The following is an 18,167-nucleotide window of genomic DNA, read 5'->3' as shown; positions in this document are numbered from 1 at the left end:
TCTGCAAGGGTCTTCTGGCAGAGCTCACCGAACCCTGTAAAGCCAGCAGCTCGTTTTTATGCTCAGCATTCCAGTAGAGTTAGTAGACGTGTCCTGTATCCTAATTTTTTTATCGGAAAATGGAGGGAAAGCACTGTGACTGATAAACCCCAGTGAGTTTATCAGGGACTAGGACTTGCCACTTTCAGATGCTCGAGATATTTTTAAATGAAGATATTAGTGTATTTCATGAGGCTGGTGTTCAGGTTCTATCTCGGGACCACCGGCCCCAGGGTGTATAGCAGCCAATATCAGGCAAATTGGTTTTATGTCTGAAAGCAAAATTTGGATAATGGATTTTTGAAATCATTTCCTCCTTTCCTCTCCCCTTTGCTTGGGTCCTTGAATAGTAATTGTTTACACTGGACACAGCAAAAGAAGTAAAAGTGGCTGAAATTGTACCTTCCCACTTCCAATTTAAACCAATTCTGTTTCTCAGGTTAATTTATGTCCTGCTGTACTTAACAGTTTTCAAAACCCTATAAATTCTCTCTAACCATGAATTTGATTGCTGTTGAAAAGCAAGGTCAAATTAGAATTGTCAAAGAAAGAGGGGTATTAAGCCTGCTGTGTGTTCCTTAGGCTTTAGACATTACCTAGCTTCCCACTGGTAAGAGAGCTCCTGTCATAGTTATGTAAAAGCAAGATCATCATCATTATCAATATCATCACATTTATTGAACACTTACTATATGTTTCCCCAAAAGCTTTACATACGCCAAGTCTTTTAATCCTCGTAACAACCCCCCCTGAGATTGGTGCTGTTATTGTCCCCATTTCACAGACAAACTGAAACATAAAAAAAAAAATTCCTTTATTCTGAATTATAAATACTAACTATAAAATATGCATGTTTTGATTTGAGATAATTGTGCATGCAAGCTTTTGGCCCAAGGTCGAGGTGCTTTAAAGATTATAGACATTTATTTTATGTTTATTTAATGGGTTGTATGAGTCTAAAATCTTATTCACTCAGAAGTATGTCACCATTATGGGGATACTCATTTTAATGATCTTTCAAACAAAGAAGAAATTACCAGTATTGTAACTTATGAAAACACAAAGCTATAAATTTATTCCTCAGAATAATGTTAATCACTCATACAAAAATATTTCCATATTTTAGATTCCATGATTAGAAGTTTTATATTTAGGAAAATTAGATTCAAATGGGAACACTTTATGTATATCATTCTTTGACATGGGAGATAAAAATTAGCAAGAGCCCTCATGTGCTCCTAGGAACACAAGGGCAGATAGTTTTGTGTTGCATAGGGAATCACTAACTGTTACAAAATTATGTTGGTTCATAATAATGCTGATTCATTGTTCTTTGTATAAAAGTGTCTGTTTTCCATAAAGCTTGAGGTCCGCTAACATATTACTGAAAAATGATTCCTGTAGCCTGTTAGAGTCAACATTCATATGACAACACTTTTCTGGGGAGTGATTAATTTCAGTTGGTTTACCAAATAATGAATTGAATTCTAAATTATCAATACCCAACACACCTGTCTCACCTATGTGATGAAGAGTCCCCTGCCTTCTGGGAGGGAAAAGCTCACCCAAACAAGTTTAAAACAATTTTACGTCGTGACATTGAAGTTATTTGCTGAGGATGTTGACGGATCCTACATGAGTGAGCAAGTTAGTCCTGAACGATCCTCCCAGCTTACTTCCTGTCACACCTGCTCTCATTTCACCCGGATTCTCAGGTCTTCGTCTTTGATCATGATAAACTAAACAACACAGAATTTCTCTTTCCCCAGTATTCAAGAAACCCAAGTGTTTTTGATTCTGAGCCTTCTGATGCAATCTTTTTGGCACACAGGAGACAAATGAGGAGCTTTCACTCACACAGTCAGAATGAATGCATTAATTTGAATGCTTATCTCATATATATCTTATGTATATGTCTTTGAATATTCATGTTGTTTCGCTTCTGAAATTATTCACTTTTATTGTAACTGCCTTCCTGAGTGTGGAATGAATACACTAATTTAAATATGTATTGCACAGTATTTTGTATTCTGTACAGCACCAACTTCTTGTCTATAAATATGCAGAGATATTTATGTTAATAAGAAACAGCTGAGGTGCATTCCTTCCTTCTCCTCCTTTTGCCTCCTTTCCTTAATTCCTCCATTCCCATGATCCATGCAGATTTCCACAACCTTTACCTTGATTCCTAAATACTAATTTCCATGGCTACATTCCCACTATGTAATTATCCTGCCTACCTCATTTTTAGCATTAGCTCAACTGAGTCCAAACTGCTTTTCCTCTCTTGAACAGAATTTTTTTTTTTTTTTTTTTTTTGGCTTTTGGCTTTTGTTACATTGTGAGTAGGCTGGAAACCCATTTACCATTGTGAACACCTGGCATGAGATCTATAAGAGTGAATTAAAGAAAATCCCTCGATTTATAGATAAGCCCGTTTCTCCAATTGGCATTGCTGAGAAGTATTAGCACTTTTAAAATTTGTTTACCTGACTTAATAAAGAAAGTATTTGCTTTTAGTTTCCTAAAAAAAAATGTTAAAAGAAAGAGAAGCATATTTCAATATACTGAATATTTTTTAATGAAAGCTATAAAAAATAATGTCATAAAATTGGATACATTTCCAAAAGATAGAAGCTGTTAATATTCTGTCCTTTTCGTCCGGCTCAGTGTAGCTTTCATCTGTTATAGAATTAGAAAAAAAAAGTAAGCTGACAGTATTGAAAATTGGGTGAAGTATTCATTATTCCTCTGAATTTGACCTGCCACCGGCTGGCTCCCATACAGTTGGTATCTATCATCCTCGCCGGATCTGTGGCGGAAACACCTCATTCACCAAGACTAGGGTGCTGGGGTCTAAGTCAGCACTTGATGTGTTTGCTTTTTAAATCTCCTTCTTTCATCTTGTTGAGTGTCTTAAGTAAAATCGCACCTATCACTGCCCAGAATCCATTGTCACTTTGAAAGTCTACGTTATCTTTTATAATATCATGCCTTAGCTAAACCAGAAAACAGTGGTAAATGACCTTCCAGACGTTTATTGGCTAAACCATCTTTTGAATCGCCATTATTTCCCCCCCAAATAAAACCTGTCTTTTATTTAAACCCTTATATCCACAGGGGGAAAAGGGAAAGAAAGGCAAAAAGGGGCCTAAAGGGGAGAAAGGAGAACAGGGTGCTCCTGGATTAGATGCACCTTGCCCGTTGGTATGTCTGACTCATGGAACTCTGTCTCCATCCAGATATCATGTGTGAAGGAATAAACTGGGAGAAGAGCAAATTGGAGGGACCCGTAACAGCAGGGGTTCTGATTGGGGGTGTTTAACAGAGGCTTCAAGGGACCACACGCATCTATCTCGGGCTATCCCGGTATATTCCATGCCTCGTTTCTGGCCACCAGCTCTGTTTGGTTTCTTAGCACTCAGATACTGACGTGCAACTGGGATGTGACTCTAGCATCTGAAGACGAATTGGTGTTATTCCACACTATTCAAAAGAGAAAGTCACTGTTCCCAGAGAAGCCTTGATTACAGGGATAGGTCGAGCTCTTATTCCGTCCAGCTTCAGTGGATGTTACTTTGTCCTTCAGAGTTGCTCTTCTCCCAGCCTTTTGGTATTGTAGTTATTTCTTTAGCAGAATTTGTGCTTAAGTGATTTCTTGTGTTAGTAACATTATGAGTTAATCTTTACAAACAGGGATTCCGTGGCGTTAAGGGGGAAAAAGGGGAGCCAGGCCAGCCTGGCCTGGATGGGCTGGATGCCCCTTGCCAATTGGTACAGTATTTCTCTTTCCTACCACCCTGCATGCAATTCCTTTGTTTATTACATATTCATTTCTATCAGTGTAAAGTGGTACTTCTGGAACAAACTTTACATGATAAACACACTACATGCATGTGCATGAACAGCTCCTTCAGCATCTCTGCAGAGTGAAGAGAGCAAGCTCGCCTTTCCGTCAAAGACTGCAAATTAACCTCCTGACATTGTCCTCACAAATGACCTGACTGCCATGTCTGCATTCTGGGGAATATTAACCTACTCCAAAAATATTGAAAGAGTACATTCAAATGATGTAAAAATCTTCTATGTAAAGGGACTGTTAGGCCATGACTTTGGGTTCTATCCCTAAATTTAGCTCTCTTTTTTTTTTTTTTCTTTTTTCTCTGAAAGAAGTAAAGACATTTTTGCCTCTTCCACTACATTTCTGTCAGGCTGTAAATAAGGCCAGACCGACAGAGTTAAGCTTCTGTGGTCAAGAGTTAACCAGTTCAAGGGAATGCTGTTAAGAGACCATAGGGAAGGAAACCAAACTTCCCTGAGCTTCTAAAGATGGTAATAGTCTGCAGCCCAACCCTCTTCTTTGTCACATAACCTTTTCAATGTAATGGTCTCTCCTTTTGAAACTCACTTTCCTAAAGTAGACAGAACTCCCCTATCCCCATTGGCATGAACTCAAAATCCTCCTTATACTAAAATCTAAAATTCTACTGGGTGACCCTCTCCTTGTACCAATCTGGCATTACCAAGTTTTTCCCAAATATAAAGCTATCTCAAAGTGGGTTTTCTTTTTTTAACATTTAAAAAGAAAGTATATTCATATTTTCTGAGGTATAAAAGAAAACTTTTTAGAGTTGTTTTATACTTTTTGATTGTTATACTTGGTCTGCATGTTCTTATATTATTCTTCAGTGCTAAGCATGATTCTTTAAAGACAAAGTTATATTTCTTAAGCCTTTTAAGAGATTATATTTATAGGAAAAAATGTATTTGGTAAATAATTACAGTTAAAAAATCTCAATATGAGTCTTATTTGCTTGTTTTAGTAATCAATAATATCTTACAATCATTTTGTTAGAGGAAAACACAAGCATGCCTCATAATATATCAACTCTTCCTGCCTTTTTTCTATCATTTGTATCTGAAGAGTGCTTGTACTTTAAATGAAAGTAAATTGTGCAATGTTTAAGAATCCTTTGTTGAATCAAAATTGGTTAACCAACTTCTAAAGACTTTTTAATTAAAAAATTGATAAATGCTATGGATAACGTCTTACTATAAAGATATCGATGGACTGCCTGTCTTTTAATTCAATTAATAGAATGCGTTCTACTATATTGGCTTTTAGTATGGAAAAATAAAAGATACTGGCATGTGAAGAGCTATGAACTTCAGATACAAATGGTTCATCATTGATTATTCATCATTATCATGCATTCAACCATAGACCACAGTGACCAGGAAGAGAAGTTGTTTTTGTTTATTTAATAAAGATAATTGTGAAATGTGTTTTAATGAAATTAAAAGGAATAGTACAGATTTATTATCTAAAGGTGGAACTGGGTAGGCCCCTATGCTTTGTAAACTACTTTTTCAAAATTAGGCGTAATTTTTTCTATATGTATTTTCAAAATGTGTTCTCACACTAGAAAGCATTTGAATTTTCTTCCTTTTAACTAACGTTGGGTATTCTATTGGGACTTGATAATTAGAAAAAAAATGCCTATGATTACAGGCACCTAACGGGTAGAAATCCATTTTTTAAGCTTGTGAGCATGTGAATTGTGAAGTATGTTCACTTTTGTGGAGCCTGAAGAATTCTTACTCTTCTTTTTAAAACAGGGGCCAGATGGATTACCCATGCCCGGCTGTTGGCAAAAGGTAGGCTTCACGGAATTATTTCTAAAAGAAGCACTCCCCCTATCTCTTCCCCTGGCCTGGTTTTCTCCAGTTAGAATAGACCTTTTGAACTTGACATTCCTGAAAGTTGTTTGGGCATTAAAAAGCAAAAGATTCTGTCTCTAGAATATCTTTTGATTAATATGTTTACTGCTGATTTCCGCCTAAACTGATGAGTGAAAACAGTTCTTAACAAACACTCTAACTTGGAAACCTTCCCTATCTAATCCTTTTTGTGGAATGGAAAGGGGCAGTGCATCTTGACAATGGTTTGCTTACATAATAAACTCCTTGTCCTCCTACTATTTAAAACTATTCTTAATTGTGGTTCTTTTTCTATTTATGCCCAATTACGTAGGCAAACATGCAAATACATGGTAGAACCCTGCCAATATTAATCACAAAGCTGAGAAAGCAGAAAGTGTAAGCATGATTTTTTTTTCTTCAGTGATGATTTATTTAGGAGAATCTGTTTATATTTAAGCTGGTGTTTTTTATGGTATCCATTTATTCTAGCCTCTTCATATGGCTACCCATGGTCACTGTGTATATATTCAGTATGGAAGGGAACTTCATAGAGAACCTTCTCAGTACAAAGGCTCTATGAGGAGCCCTTTCATACAGGGGATAGCATTTTATTTAATCCTCATGATAACCCTAGAGGGTATTATTATCCTGAATGATGCCGATGAAGAAACTGAAGTTCAGAGAAGTTAAGTCACTTCCAAGGGCAAGAGCTAGGACCCAAACAGAATGAGAAGTGGGCGGTGGAAAACAATGGCAGGACTTGAAGCAGGGGAGAGGTCTGTAGGTGCTGTCCTAGTCCAAGAATACCAACCCTTTACACAATAACTTTGAGAACTTATTATAAAGAACTGTGCATATATGCTACTGACAGATAAAGGAATTCCACGGATGGAAAAATGAGCTAGGGGAAGTACCATGCTGCTTTGACCATTTTGAAGTTTTTTTCTCTAACACCTTGTGGCTTATTGAGTAACTTTTGACAGGCATGCCTCATTGGCAAAACTATACAGAACTCCAGGATTGCAGAGAGATGGAGAGAAACTTGACTCTCCTCAGTGTGTCTCATCTCCTCAGCTCTGTTGGTGAGGAGATCCTGTGTAACTCACTCTCCCGCTTAGCTGTCCCCCCACCCCCCTACCCCCGGCCAGGGAAAGAAAACCTTCTCTGTCAGGAGCATCATTTATATTTAGCAGCTCCGCATACTCACTTTCAGCCTGTCAGAGAATTAGCTCAATCACAGCTGGGGTCAGGGGGTTCTCAGGAAGGTGGGCCTATCATCATATTCTTCTTCACCTGAGGAAAGTATCCTTTCACCTTCAGAATCCCTGTTTTCAGAATCTTGAATACCATCCTGAGCTGGAATTACCATTTACTCTTTAACTGTTGACCTGTAATCTAATACTGTAATGATTTTTTAATACAGTCCTAGGTACACTTTACATAGAGGGAGATGTTGAAAGGCTTACTTTATCCAGCCTTCTGACAGAACTCAGAACTTGGGTTTACATAATTATTGGCTGCTTCTAAATCACTTCCTTTTTGTGAGGGCATAGTAATCATGGCACCAAGCAAAGGACTCATCTTTTTGGTTCATGAAATGGCCAAACCTAGTAGTAATATGAATAGCATTAGAAAATCAGAAATTTCCCTTTTAAGGACTCATTTTTCCACAGAATAGATACTATGTTCTACATAGGATTAAGGACTTCTTTAATAACTTTTTTTTTTTTTGAGAGAGAGAGAGAGGGAGGGAGTACGTGGGGAAGAGGGGGAGCAGGAGAGAAAGAATCTCAGGCAGCCTCCATGCCCAGCGCAGAGCCTGATATGGGGCTAGATCTCACAACCCTGAGAACATGACCTGAGCCGAAATCAAGAGTCGGATGCTTAACTGACTCAGCCACCCAGGCGCCGCTCTAACATCTTCTTATACAAAAAACTCAAGAAAACTTTAGTACTGCTTACCACATCCCCAACACACCCAAATGCAGATCATTGTGCTCAACCTCAGCCAACACCTCCTCACTCCAAAAAAAAAAAAAAAAAAAAAAAAAAAAAGAGAAGAAGAAGGCGGGGAAGAGGAGGAAGAAGAAAGAAATAATTAGAAAAATAAAATGTTCTAAAATCTCTTCTGTGGTCAACTTAGCTATCTCAAATTATTTTTTAAGTGATATTTTTTAAAGAAGGCTAGTCAATTATTTTAGTTAGTCCTGTTTTACATGGACTACCCTTTTAAACACTGTTAAAGTTATTAGCCTCTAGAGTACAGTGGTAAATGTTTGAAAATTCAGAATGTGGTAGCAATTTAAATTACCGTGATTAATGAGTAAGTCTCCTTGGTCATGATACTCTCAATACTAATACTTTCATGCAAAACTGGTGTTTGTTTAAATGGCTTTTCTTTCTAGATACAGTTCTGTTTTCTAAATTTTTTAGAATAATGATGTACCAGTTCACAGTGTAATTTGTACAGCAAATAAATGGCAGAATTTATGGTTAAGAAAGTACTTTCAGGGGGTGCCTGGGTGGCTCAGTCGTTAAGCATCTGCCTTCGGCTCAGGTCGTGATCCCAAGGTCCTGGGATTGAGCCCCACATCGGGCTCCCTGCTCAGTGGGGAGTCTGATTCTCCCTCTGCCTTTCACCCAACTCTTGTGCTCTCTCTCTCTCTCAAATAAATAAATAAAATCTTAAAAAAAAAAAGAAAGTACTTACAGGCTATTAAAGTTATCCATCCTCATCCAGAGATTAAAAACTATGTAATAGGAAAAAGACCTATAGGCTTCATATTTTTTAGTCATCAGATTCCTTTATTTATTTTTTATATTTTTTAATGTTTTACTAACTTTACTTTGTGAGGTAGGGCTGACAGGTTTGCAGCAAAACCTTCCTAAAGCAAGGTGACAGATTCTTTTCGTTAAGTTTTAAAATCTGGAAGAAGAAAAAAAAAAAGAGAATCTTTAAAATTGTGTAGATTTTTTACCAAACATTGGTACTCAAAAAAATACATCTCTTTGAATTTTGAGTTTGGGGAAAAGAATACTTCCATAGGCACATTCTCTGGTGTTGCCATGACATGCAGAAGCATTGAGTGAACTCCATCTTTGAAGATCATAAAGTACCTGGCCTCTTAATCCCACCTACTATAGCATCTATTTTTCTTGGAGAGAGAAAAACAAATGTTTTTAATTAATGAACTGGGCATTCTACTTTTCTCATTGGGTTTTGTTTTGTTGTGTTGTTTTGTTTTTTTAGTAAAAGTCAAGTCCCCAAGATTTGCAATATAAATTTATATCTCAAAGACCATTGTCCCTCAGTTCTCTCAGACTTAACTTTAGTTCTAGGAAAACCTTAATAGTTACGGCGGTTCAGAATGAGCAACCAGAGATTTATGGTGCCTTAGATCACCGTGGAACCTCCAGTACAGCTTGAAGACCTGAGAGCAGGCAGGTTTACCGGGCACACCGTCCGCACAGAGCAGGGCTTGCAAAAGGCAAGAGGAAATAAGAGCCAAAGGAGAGTAGAATCATAGTCAGGTTGGTGAAGTAAGCAGTACCACCAAGGGCAGAATCCTCAGCCTCTTCCCCAGTGGCTTTTTTTTTTTTAATTTTTTAAAAAATTTCATTTTATTATGTTATGTTAGTCACCATACAGTACATCATTAGTTTTTGATGTGGTGATCCACGATCCATTGTTTTCATATAACACCCAGTGCTCCATGCAGTACGTGCCCTCCTTAATACCCATCACTCGGCTAACCCATCCCCCCACCCCCCTCCCCTCTAGAACCCTCAGTTTGTTTCTCAGAGTCCATAGTCTCTCATGGTTCATCTCCCCCTCCGATTCCCCCCCCTTCATTTTTCCCTTCCTTCTCCTTTTTTTAAAATTTTTTTATTGTTATGTTAATCCCCATACATTACATCATTAGTTTTTGATGTAGTGTTCCATGATTCATTGTTTGTGCATAACACCCAGTGCTCCATGCAGAACGTGCCCTCCTCAATACCCAGCACCAGGCTAACCCATCCTCCCACCCCACTCCCCTCTAGAACCCTCATATAAGTATAGGACATGTATCTTAATTATGGTACATATGTGATAAAATCCTAATTTTCTGCTTTCCCAGAATTGTTACTGAGAAAAATACCACAAACTTCTCAGTGGCCAAAGAAAAATGTGGGTTGAACTCAGGATGGAAATTTTAATAACACCCTGGAGTTTTAGAAAAGCAATGTTTGGGACACACATCACTCGGCTCATTAATTAAAAAAAAAAAAAAAAACTATATTCAGGGTTCTACCAGTTTTCTTAAAATAAATGTTACTTTGGAATTTTTATTCTAGACCACTAATCCTATATATGTCTTTCTGTTGTTTGTTTTTCTGCAGTGATGAATCTAACCTTCCGAGCATGAAGTTGTATATATAAGGGTCCACTTTTTATATTTATAGTTGAAAATCGAATTGCAGATTTTACAAGTCTGAGATATGTTTACATATAGCTGCTTCTTCCTGTTTGCAGTAGTACACATGTCCATCTTTTCTCCACTTACATCTGAAATTGGGCAATATGTGAAACCAGTGAGAAGCCTGCAAAAAAAATATAAATCAGTATCTCTTTATCTTATGTGAAGATATGTATTTAAATGGACACATCAGTGATACAGAATGATTGTTCTTGCTCTTTTCTGACTTTGGGCTTGTTAATTGCATGGACAAAAAGTGCCATGAAATAGTTTACATGAAATTGTGACCAAATATGGACTCAAAACTATGAAAATGTACTATACAAACTAACTGATTTTAAAGTTTATCATCGCATCCCTACTCACCTTCACTGTTAGCATTGATTTGTGCCCACACCACCCACTGAAACTGACTAAAAAAGCATGACCGTGTGCCAAGCCTGCTTGTCATTCAGATGCTAGCATGCCGCTTAATGAGTCCTTTGATCACATCTGAGCTTTTATTTCTTTTGTCATCTCAAGGGGGTTACACCATGGCTTATTGCCAAAAAGAGATAAGGTGGCGGAGCGCATACACACAAATGGTCTTGTATTTTGAGGGAGTTGCAGTCCCAACTGCAGACCTCCAACTTCCAGTATTGCGGGCTCACATGGCCACCTTGGTTGAAATATCAAGGGGTTGAGCTGGTTGCCGCCACTATTTTTCCCTGGGCTGCCCTTGACTGTGAAGATAAGGGAAGAGGACTGGTTCGGCATCCTGCACTGTCTCTCCTGTGACCAAGTAGGAAAGAGGTTTACACATGCGGGCACCCAGAACAACAGACTTTAAAAAAAAAAAAAAAAAACTGTATTCCAACAAATGTTAATATGGGTGCTTTTGGAAACTGACAGGGGCATATAGCACTTCTTTTGGGTAGGAGATTCTTGGAATGGCAGCCCCTGTTCCGCAGACAAAGGATGCGTACATCCCACCAAAGAGAAGGGGTACCACTCCTGAGAATAGGTTGGCTGAAATATCCTCTTCTGAAATTGTAGGGGAGCTCACCCTACAACCTCTATTGAAGCTGATGCTCTCCTTCCTTCCAAGATCCAGCCCATTTCAAACATTTTCTACAAAGTTCTAGAAACAGAAAGATATTTTTCATTCTTTTTTTATGCTTTTCTTTTCTAGTCCCGGGAAATATTAAGAAAAGATTTGTTTCAGTTTTTGTCACATTTGTTTTGAACAATTTTTTTTTAAAGTCTTCAAATCCTAATAACTTGGTAGCAATAGTCAAGATGACTTTTTACAAACTTCTCTCTTGTTCTGAATAATCGAAGAGACTATAAAAGAAACTCCACTCTCAGTTCAGTCAAAGTTAAGCAATTTCTTGAGTACTTTTTGACTTTTTTTTCATATGATGACTGTAACTTACATAGTGATCATCAGTTAAGTCAAGATTTGGTCACATTTGATAGTATTAACTCTTTTCTATTTCTTATTCTATTTAGATCTAAGTTTTGTCCATATTTAGATTTCTTTATCTTTTTTTACATTTCTAAATGTTTGTCTTATGCACAGACCAAATCTGTGTGTCAGAAAGCTGTGAAATATAGTTGCCATAGAGTATTTTTTCATCTATTTGCTCAAAACTTACTTAATTGTATTAGACTGAGCATTTCTTTGCACAGTAAAGAGTTGGTAATGTTTTGAAATGCTTATTCTGAGTGGAAGGGTTACATTAGGAGAAACACCATCAAAGAGGAGTAGTCTCTCTTTCAGCCCATAGGACAATATACTTTCTCTCCTGACTTAATGCCATTTTGTGGGAAAATTTCTAGTTCCATTCATAAATTTTCACCATTAGAGGGGAAATTAGTTCATCACTGGCTTGTGGTGACAACAGTTAAGATATGACTATAAGACAAAGATCCTAAGATGCTTGTGATCTCTTTCATATTGTATAACCAAATGTTCAATTATACAAAATGCCTTCTTTTTATTTCTAATAAGTTTTTGAGACTGGAAAGATGTCCAAATTATTAGATCAATCTAATTGGTAACATTTCTAGTAACATTCCACACTTGAAGCCAGTTCAGCATTTTTAAAATGATAGAGAGCCTTCCTTTCCCAACCATCTCTTGTTTCACATGGTTAGGAAAAGTATTGTTCAGTGTCTGAAACAATTTGTCTTACATGGTTTGGAAACATGAACCAAAGCAGGTAGAACTACTGTCTCTTCAGGAAAACAAACAGCAGTGTCTTGAAAAAAATCTGGTTGCTATATTTCTTTCTATCTTTCTTTCTACTCCTCTAGTAGAAAGAGGTATTGAGATGAATCACTATTGAAAACTTGAGCAGCTTCAAAACAAAATACCTCAACATCAAAGAGAAACACTTTATACACACACACAAAAACTTTTTTGAACATAGCCCTTTAAGAATACTCTTCTGTCCTATGTGTATACTGGGTTTTTTGCTCTACAACTGATATGACAACATTGATTTTTATTCTATGAGCAAAGGAAGCTGTAGACTCCTGTTACATTTATTTCCTTGGGAAAAACAAAGAGATGATAGTACTTCTCTTTGTTCAGTGGAATTATTAGGTCTTAACCACCATGGATAATCTTAAACTTTTGGTTACTAAAATATTTCCAGCCATCTATTTTGTCATCAATATAGAGAATCCTCAAATAATTGCTGAATGAACTAATAACTTATGTCTGCTGGTATATGTGTTGGCAGATATCTATTTTTCTTCAAGATTTCAACCCTTAATTTGTATTATTGGGTAGAGGATTGAGAAAAAAATACATGAAAGACACATTGGAAATAAGTCAAGAGCTACTTCTATTTCTGATAAGCATCTTTTAAGGATGCCAAATTGGTATGTGTTGTAGCTTTACAATTGTTTTCCATTCATGTTGGTGCTAATGCATTTTTTTTCTTTATAAACAATGCAACTCTACTATGGATAATTTCATTTTTCTGCTTAATAGCATTCCTAAACTGTTAGTGTGTGATTTTATTTTTCAAGTTCATGAATTTGCTGTAATATGGTTCAATGACCAGTCTTTCCTAATGTAAAACAAAACAGTGTACCTATAGATGATGTGTGTTTACTTGGATCACGGATCCTTTTATTTCATGTTCATTTCATGTACCATATGCCTTTATCAACTTTCTTCCTCATATTTTAGCTTATTTCATTTGATTAAGTCTGACAAAACCAATGTTAGAGAAGTCTAACACATCCATAGAGTACCTGACACACAAATATGCCCCAATTTTTTTTTCCAGCTTTCATTTTCATTATGAGAAGCTGTCTTGGAGGATTTTTCTTTCTTGTTTGATTTTATAGAAAACATAAGAATATCTAGGATTTCTACCAAAAACAAAAAAGTCTGTTCTTGAATTTACTTTCTGTGCATGGTGTTCTGATGGGACAGTAAGAACGTATGCATCTGTAGTTCATGTTACAGGTCCTCTGTCTACAATGCATACATATATCTGCTAGTTTGGAAAATGGTCAGAACAGCGTTCAAGACCTATGGAAAAATTGTCCAGTATCTTATGTTTTTATCACTTAAAAAGTGTGCTTAATTTTCCAATTTTTTTTTATGTTACTATTGTACCATAAAAAGCTAATACTGCTTTTCATCCTTTTTTTTTTTGGCACTATATATATTATCTTACCCAGAAATAAGTTATGCTTGAATGGCGGGTGGTGTTTTAATCTTCTAATAAGCAATCATAGAAACATGCAAAGATTGATATTTGAAATCTTGTTTTTCTCTTTCTTCATAATCAAGTTACATTAATAATTAATGTTACTAAAGTGAACTTTTTAAATTTCTACCAAAACAAACAAAAAAAACTCTGCTGTCTCTGAAAAATCAAGTCCATAGCAATCTAATCTTATGTTCTCAAAAATAATAATTAAGAATAAGCACATATGATTCTGACAATTAAAAAATCATTTCTAGTGGAATTAACATACCCAAAATTATTTTAAAATGTGAGGACCTTCCATCCCTACTTTTTCCCACTTTTTGGATATATTTTCATATTGGCTAGATTTACTTTATGCCATAGCAGAGATAAGCTTCCAACTTAAACTTTTGGTGGATTTTGTTTTGCTAATCCAATACTGAAACATTTTAATGGCATTTCTGATTTTTTAAATGTGTTTAATGCATAAGATTCCCTATGCTGCTTTATTGACAGAACTGTCCTTGGGGGAATAGGAAGACTTTTTCAACCTGACCTGTTATGTTTGATTTATCAATATATTACTAACATTTCTCAAAATGTGGTAGATATTCTCACGTATTTTAGAAATATTAATAAATTGGATTCACAAAAGAATGTCTTACCTATTGTTGACATTTATGTGAATATTCTTTATACTGTTGTAAATGTTTCATGCAACTTAATAACATTTTAAAAAGATGTATGTATCTGATTTTCCATTAGAAAATATTATATTTTTATTTGTATTTTTTACATTTTAAAGTTCATCTCTACGTGCAGCTATTTTTATATTGCCAAAAAATCACATAAATACAAAATGAGGAAAATGAAAAAAAAAATTTTGGCAAGCATTACACTGCATATTTTTCTTAACGTTTTGTGGGCCAGTCTCATGTAATTGATTATTCTAAGAATGTGTTGTGTCTTATCACTGTAAATATGGCACAAACCTGATATTCTCAATAGTGTACATAATTGAAAGATTGAATTCTCCCTGTTTGACTTCTTATTTCAATTTCGTTATAATTTCTCCAGCTGATAGTGCTGAATCAAAAGACGTGCGGTTTTTGATGTGCAGTTTGGAGATAATTGCATTGTGTTCAGTTTCTAATTTGTTTTTATTTGCTTTTTTAACTTGTTTTCAGGGTTCCTAGTTTGTGAGAAGTTGATCTTCAGAATTATTTTTACACTATTTATGACTTATTTTCATAATGTAAAAAGTGTGTAATTATTACAATATTAATCCAAACTATGGTAATGAATTGTACTGTTATAAAGCTTTATTGATGTTCATGAACACCTGGGCCTGTTTTCTCTGATTTAAACACAGTCCATAAAAAATTTTGTTCTATTCTTCTACCATACTGTAATGTCACTGTTCAACTTAGTGCACATAACTAGCTATGGTGATTTTCTATTAAAACAACAACAATTACAACAACAACTAGCACTTTCTGTTTATTAGGTTATGCCTCTAGGTCGGGCTTCCCTTCCAAACTCACTTTTTTTTCCAGGATTCTCCATTTTGGTGAATTAAGCTTCCTTATACCAACTGACTCTTAGCTCTACCACATCGAATCAATCATTGTGTGAGTAAAATGCAGTACATAGTAATCACGTAAATGTATTGAATAATGAACGACTGAGTGCCTCCACTAAAGTCACCAGTTGTTTCCCAGTCCTGACTAAAAGAGCATACTTCCCAGTCCTCGTCTTTCCTGCCCTCACCAGCACCACCAGATGTAGTTGTCCACAGCTATCCTCTTAAACACCCTTCTCTTTAGTCCCCATGTCCCTCTCCTCATATTTCCTCCTATTTTTCTTCCTCATTTTCCTTTGCCAGTTCTACCTCCTCTCCCTGCTTGTTAAATCGTGACCCTCAGAACTCTGACCTGCATCCTTCCTTTGCTTTTGCTCTTCTCTGACACACTCTAGGAAAGCCTGTTCATTCCCATGAAATCCAAGTTTTTATCTCCATCACAGATTTCCTTCCAACTTCCAGACCAACTGTGATGGGCATGTACCCACATAGCTTATCACCTTCACCTACACACCTGGTTCTCTTCCAGACTTCATATTAGAGTGAACATACGATCCCCCCCCCCCGCCATCTAAGCAAACATGGTAGAAACTTCAGAACCATTCTGGACACTGCCTACTTCTTGTCACCGACCCGATCCCTCACATAGCATCTAATCCATTACCAATCCCTTCAATTCTACTTCCTAAATGTCTCTCAGATCCACTCCCCCCTTTTTTTCATCCCCATTACTATTGCCTTGGTTCATCTCCCCTCCCCCCATTTTTCCCTTGGACTTTTAGAAAAGCCTTCTAGTTGGCCTCCCTGCCTCTAATAACCACCTCCTCTCCACCTCAAACTCTATGTCACCCTGAAGGTGATGATTCAAAGAAAGCAAATATGGCCATGTCTTATTTACTTGTGAGTTCATCCTCCCATTTCATTTCACATAGAATTTGAGGCAAATTAAAAGAATGCTTATAAAGAAAGTAAAATATATGTTTAAAAATAACCAAGAAAACTATGTCTAAACCAAGTTCAAGATCACAAAGAAAGTTGTGATGAAAGGATATAAGATTTAAAATTTTATGGCTCTGAGCTTCACAGTGTTCATAGAAAAAAGAGAAATAAGTCAGTAACATGTTTACATCATCCATAAAGTGAAAATATACCACAGTATTTTCTCAAAAGAATCAAAGCTGATTGGTAAGAAATTACTTATGTGAGATTTCTTATACAAAATCCTGTCTTTTAGGGCATCCCTATAATGAACATAACAGCAGATTTTTACAATGTTCCTCAGTGTAAGCCAAGTGTACGTGCCAAAAACCACTGAGAACAGCTCTTCAGGAGAATATTAATCATGCCATTTGCTTGCTTAAAATCTTCCAGTAGTCCCCCATTATCATGCAGATACTTACTTTGGTATACAACAAGAGCCTTTTGGGATCACACTCTACCTCACTTTATAACATCATGTCTTGCTGGTCAGAAACTCTCACCCAAAGGTTTTCCATCTTAAACTATTTGAGGATCCCTCTGGCTGCTCTCTAGGCCAGAAATTGTCTCCCTTCCCATCCCCACTATCCATCTAAAAGACTCTTGCTCTTCCAACACTCAATACACACATCAACTTACTAAAAACCCCTTCCTGCCAACTTTAGATGCTCCACCTCTCTGCTCCAATAATTTTACTTGTCACCTAAACCACATATCCAATTGTTAATAAGTATATGTTTGTCTGTCTCCTCCACTAGATGGTGAGCCAAACATGAACCCAACGCATAGGAGGTTCCCAATAAAAAAAAAAAAAATTTTAAGTAGGCTCCACACCCAATGTGGAGCCCAATGAAGGGCTCAAACTCATGACCCTGAGGTCAAGACCTGAGCTGAGATCGAGTCAGACACTTAACCAACTGAGCCACCCAGGTACCCCCCAATAAATATTTTTAAATGAATGACAAAAGTTGCAACAACAACAAAACTCACTCGGACTTACCAATTTTATCAATATACACATTGAGTAAAGCAGTCCACACAGCGAATTCCTAGCCTTCCAAGTAGTTCTTAAACTAAAGATTCTTAAAGAAAAAATCTTTTTCAAGTCTAAATTAAAAATATGTATGAAGTAGGTGCAGTGTCATCTAATAAGTGGCTAGAGAGGATTCAAAGTTTAAAGAAAGTGGAGAGGATTTGAATTACCTCTACGGAGATTAGGAGCAAACAGCAGGGAAACACATGATTGCTGAGGGCTATAGAGCAGGCGGTGAAGCTGGGAACCATGGTTTTGTTATGGGACTATTTGAACTTCTGTGTGGTACACTTGGTTTGTCAACCATTTAAATATCAAATGTTTACCTTCTAAATCTTCTTTCTCTCAATTTGTGTTTCTTATCTTTCCATTGCCCCTCCATATGAGGAAGCTAGATCTAGTTCAGGAACTCTCAAACTTCAGCATTCATCATACTCCCCTGGAAAGTTTCTGAAAACACACATTGCTGGCCCCGCCCCCTGAGTTTCTGAATCAATAGGTCTGAGATTGGACTTCAGAATTTATATTTCTAACAATGTCCTCAGTAGTGATAATGCTTTTGGTCCAGGGTCCACTCTTTGAGAAGGACTGTTAGTCTAGTCTATCTTAATGGAATGTTGGTGGCATTAATATGAGGGTCACAACCTTCCTTTTGTTGTGAATCATTTTTGGAAATT

The 18,167-nt window shown here is 36.6% G+C and overlaps 1 protein-coding gene across 1 annotated transcript in view; it reads left to right on the top strand.

Annotated features, from left to right (window-relative positions):
- Window positions 1-6,432, top strand: part of COL25A1 (collagen type XXV alpha 1 chain) — a 456,841-nt gene extending 450,409 nt beyond the window's left edge. The window contains exons 36-38 of the mRNA XM_035030134.1: window positions 3,736-3,813; window positions 5,659-5,697; window positions 6,232-6,432. Of these exons, the coding sequence (XP_034886025.1) occupies window positions 3,736-3,813; window positions 5,659-5,697; window positions 6,232-6,432 (318 nt within the window). The remainder of the gene's footprint in view (window positions 1-3,735; window positions 3,814-5,658; window positions 5,698-6,231) is intronic.
- The last annotated feature ends 11,735 nt before the right edge of the window (window positions 6,433-18,167 follow it).

This window comes from Mirounga leonina, unplaced genomic scaffold (genome assembly GCF_011800145.1).
Source record: "Mirounga leonina isolate KUSES-001 unplaced genomic scaffold, KU_Mleo_1.0 Mir_357, whole genome shotgun sequence".
In the NCBI taxonomy this organism is placed as follows: Eukaryota; Metazoa; Chordata; class Mammalia; order Carnivora; family Phocidae; genus Mirounga; species Mirounga leonina.
This window is presented reverse-complemented; position numbering and strand designations above follow the sequence as displayed.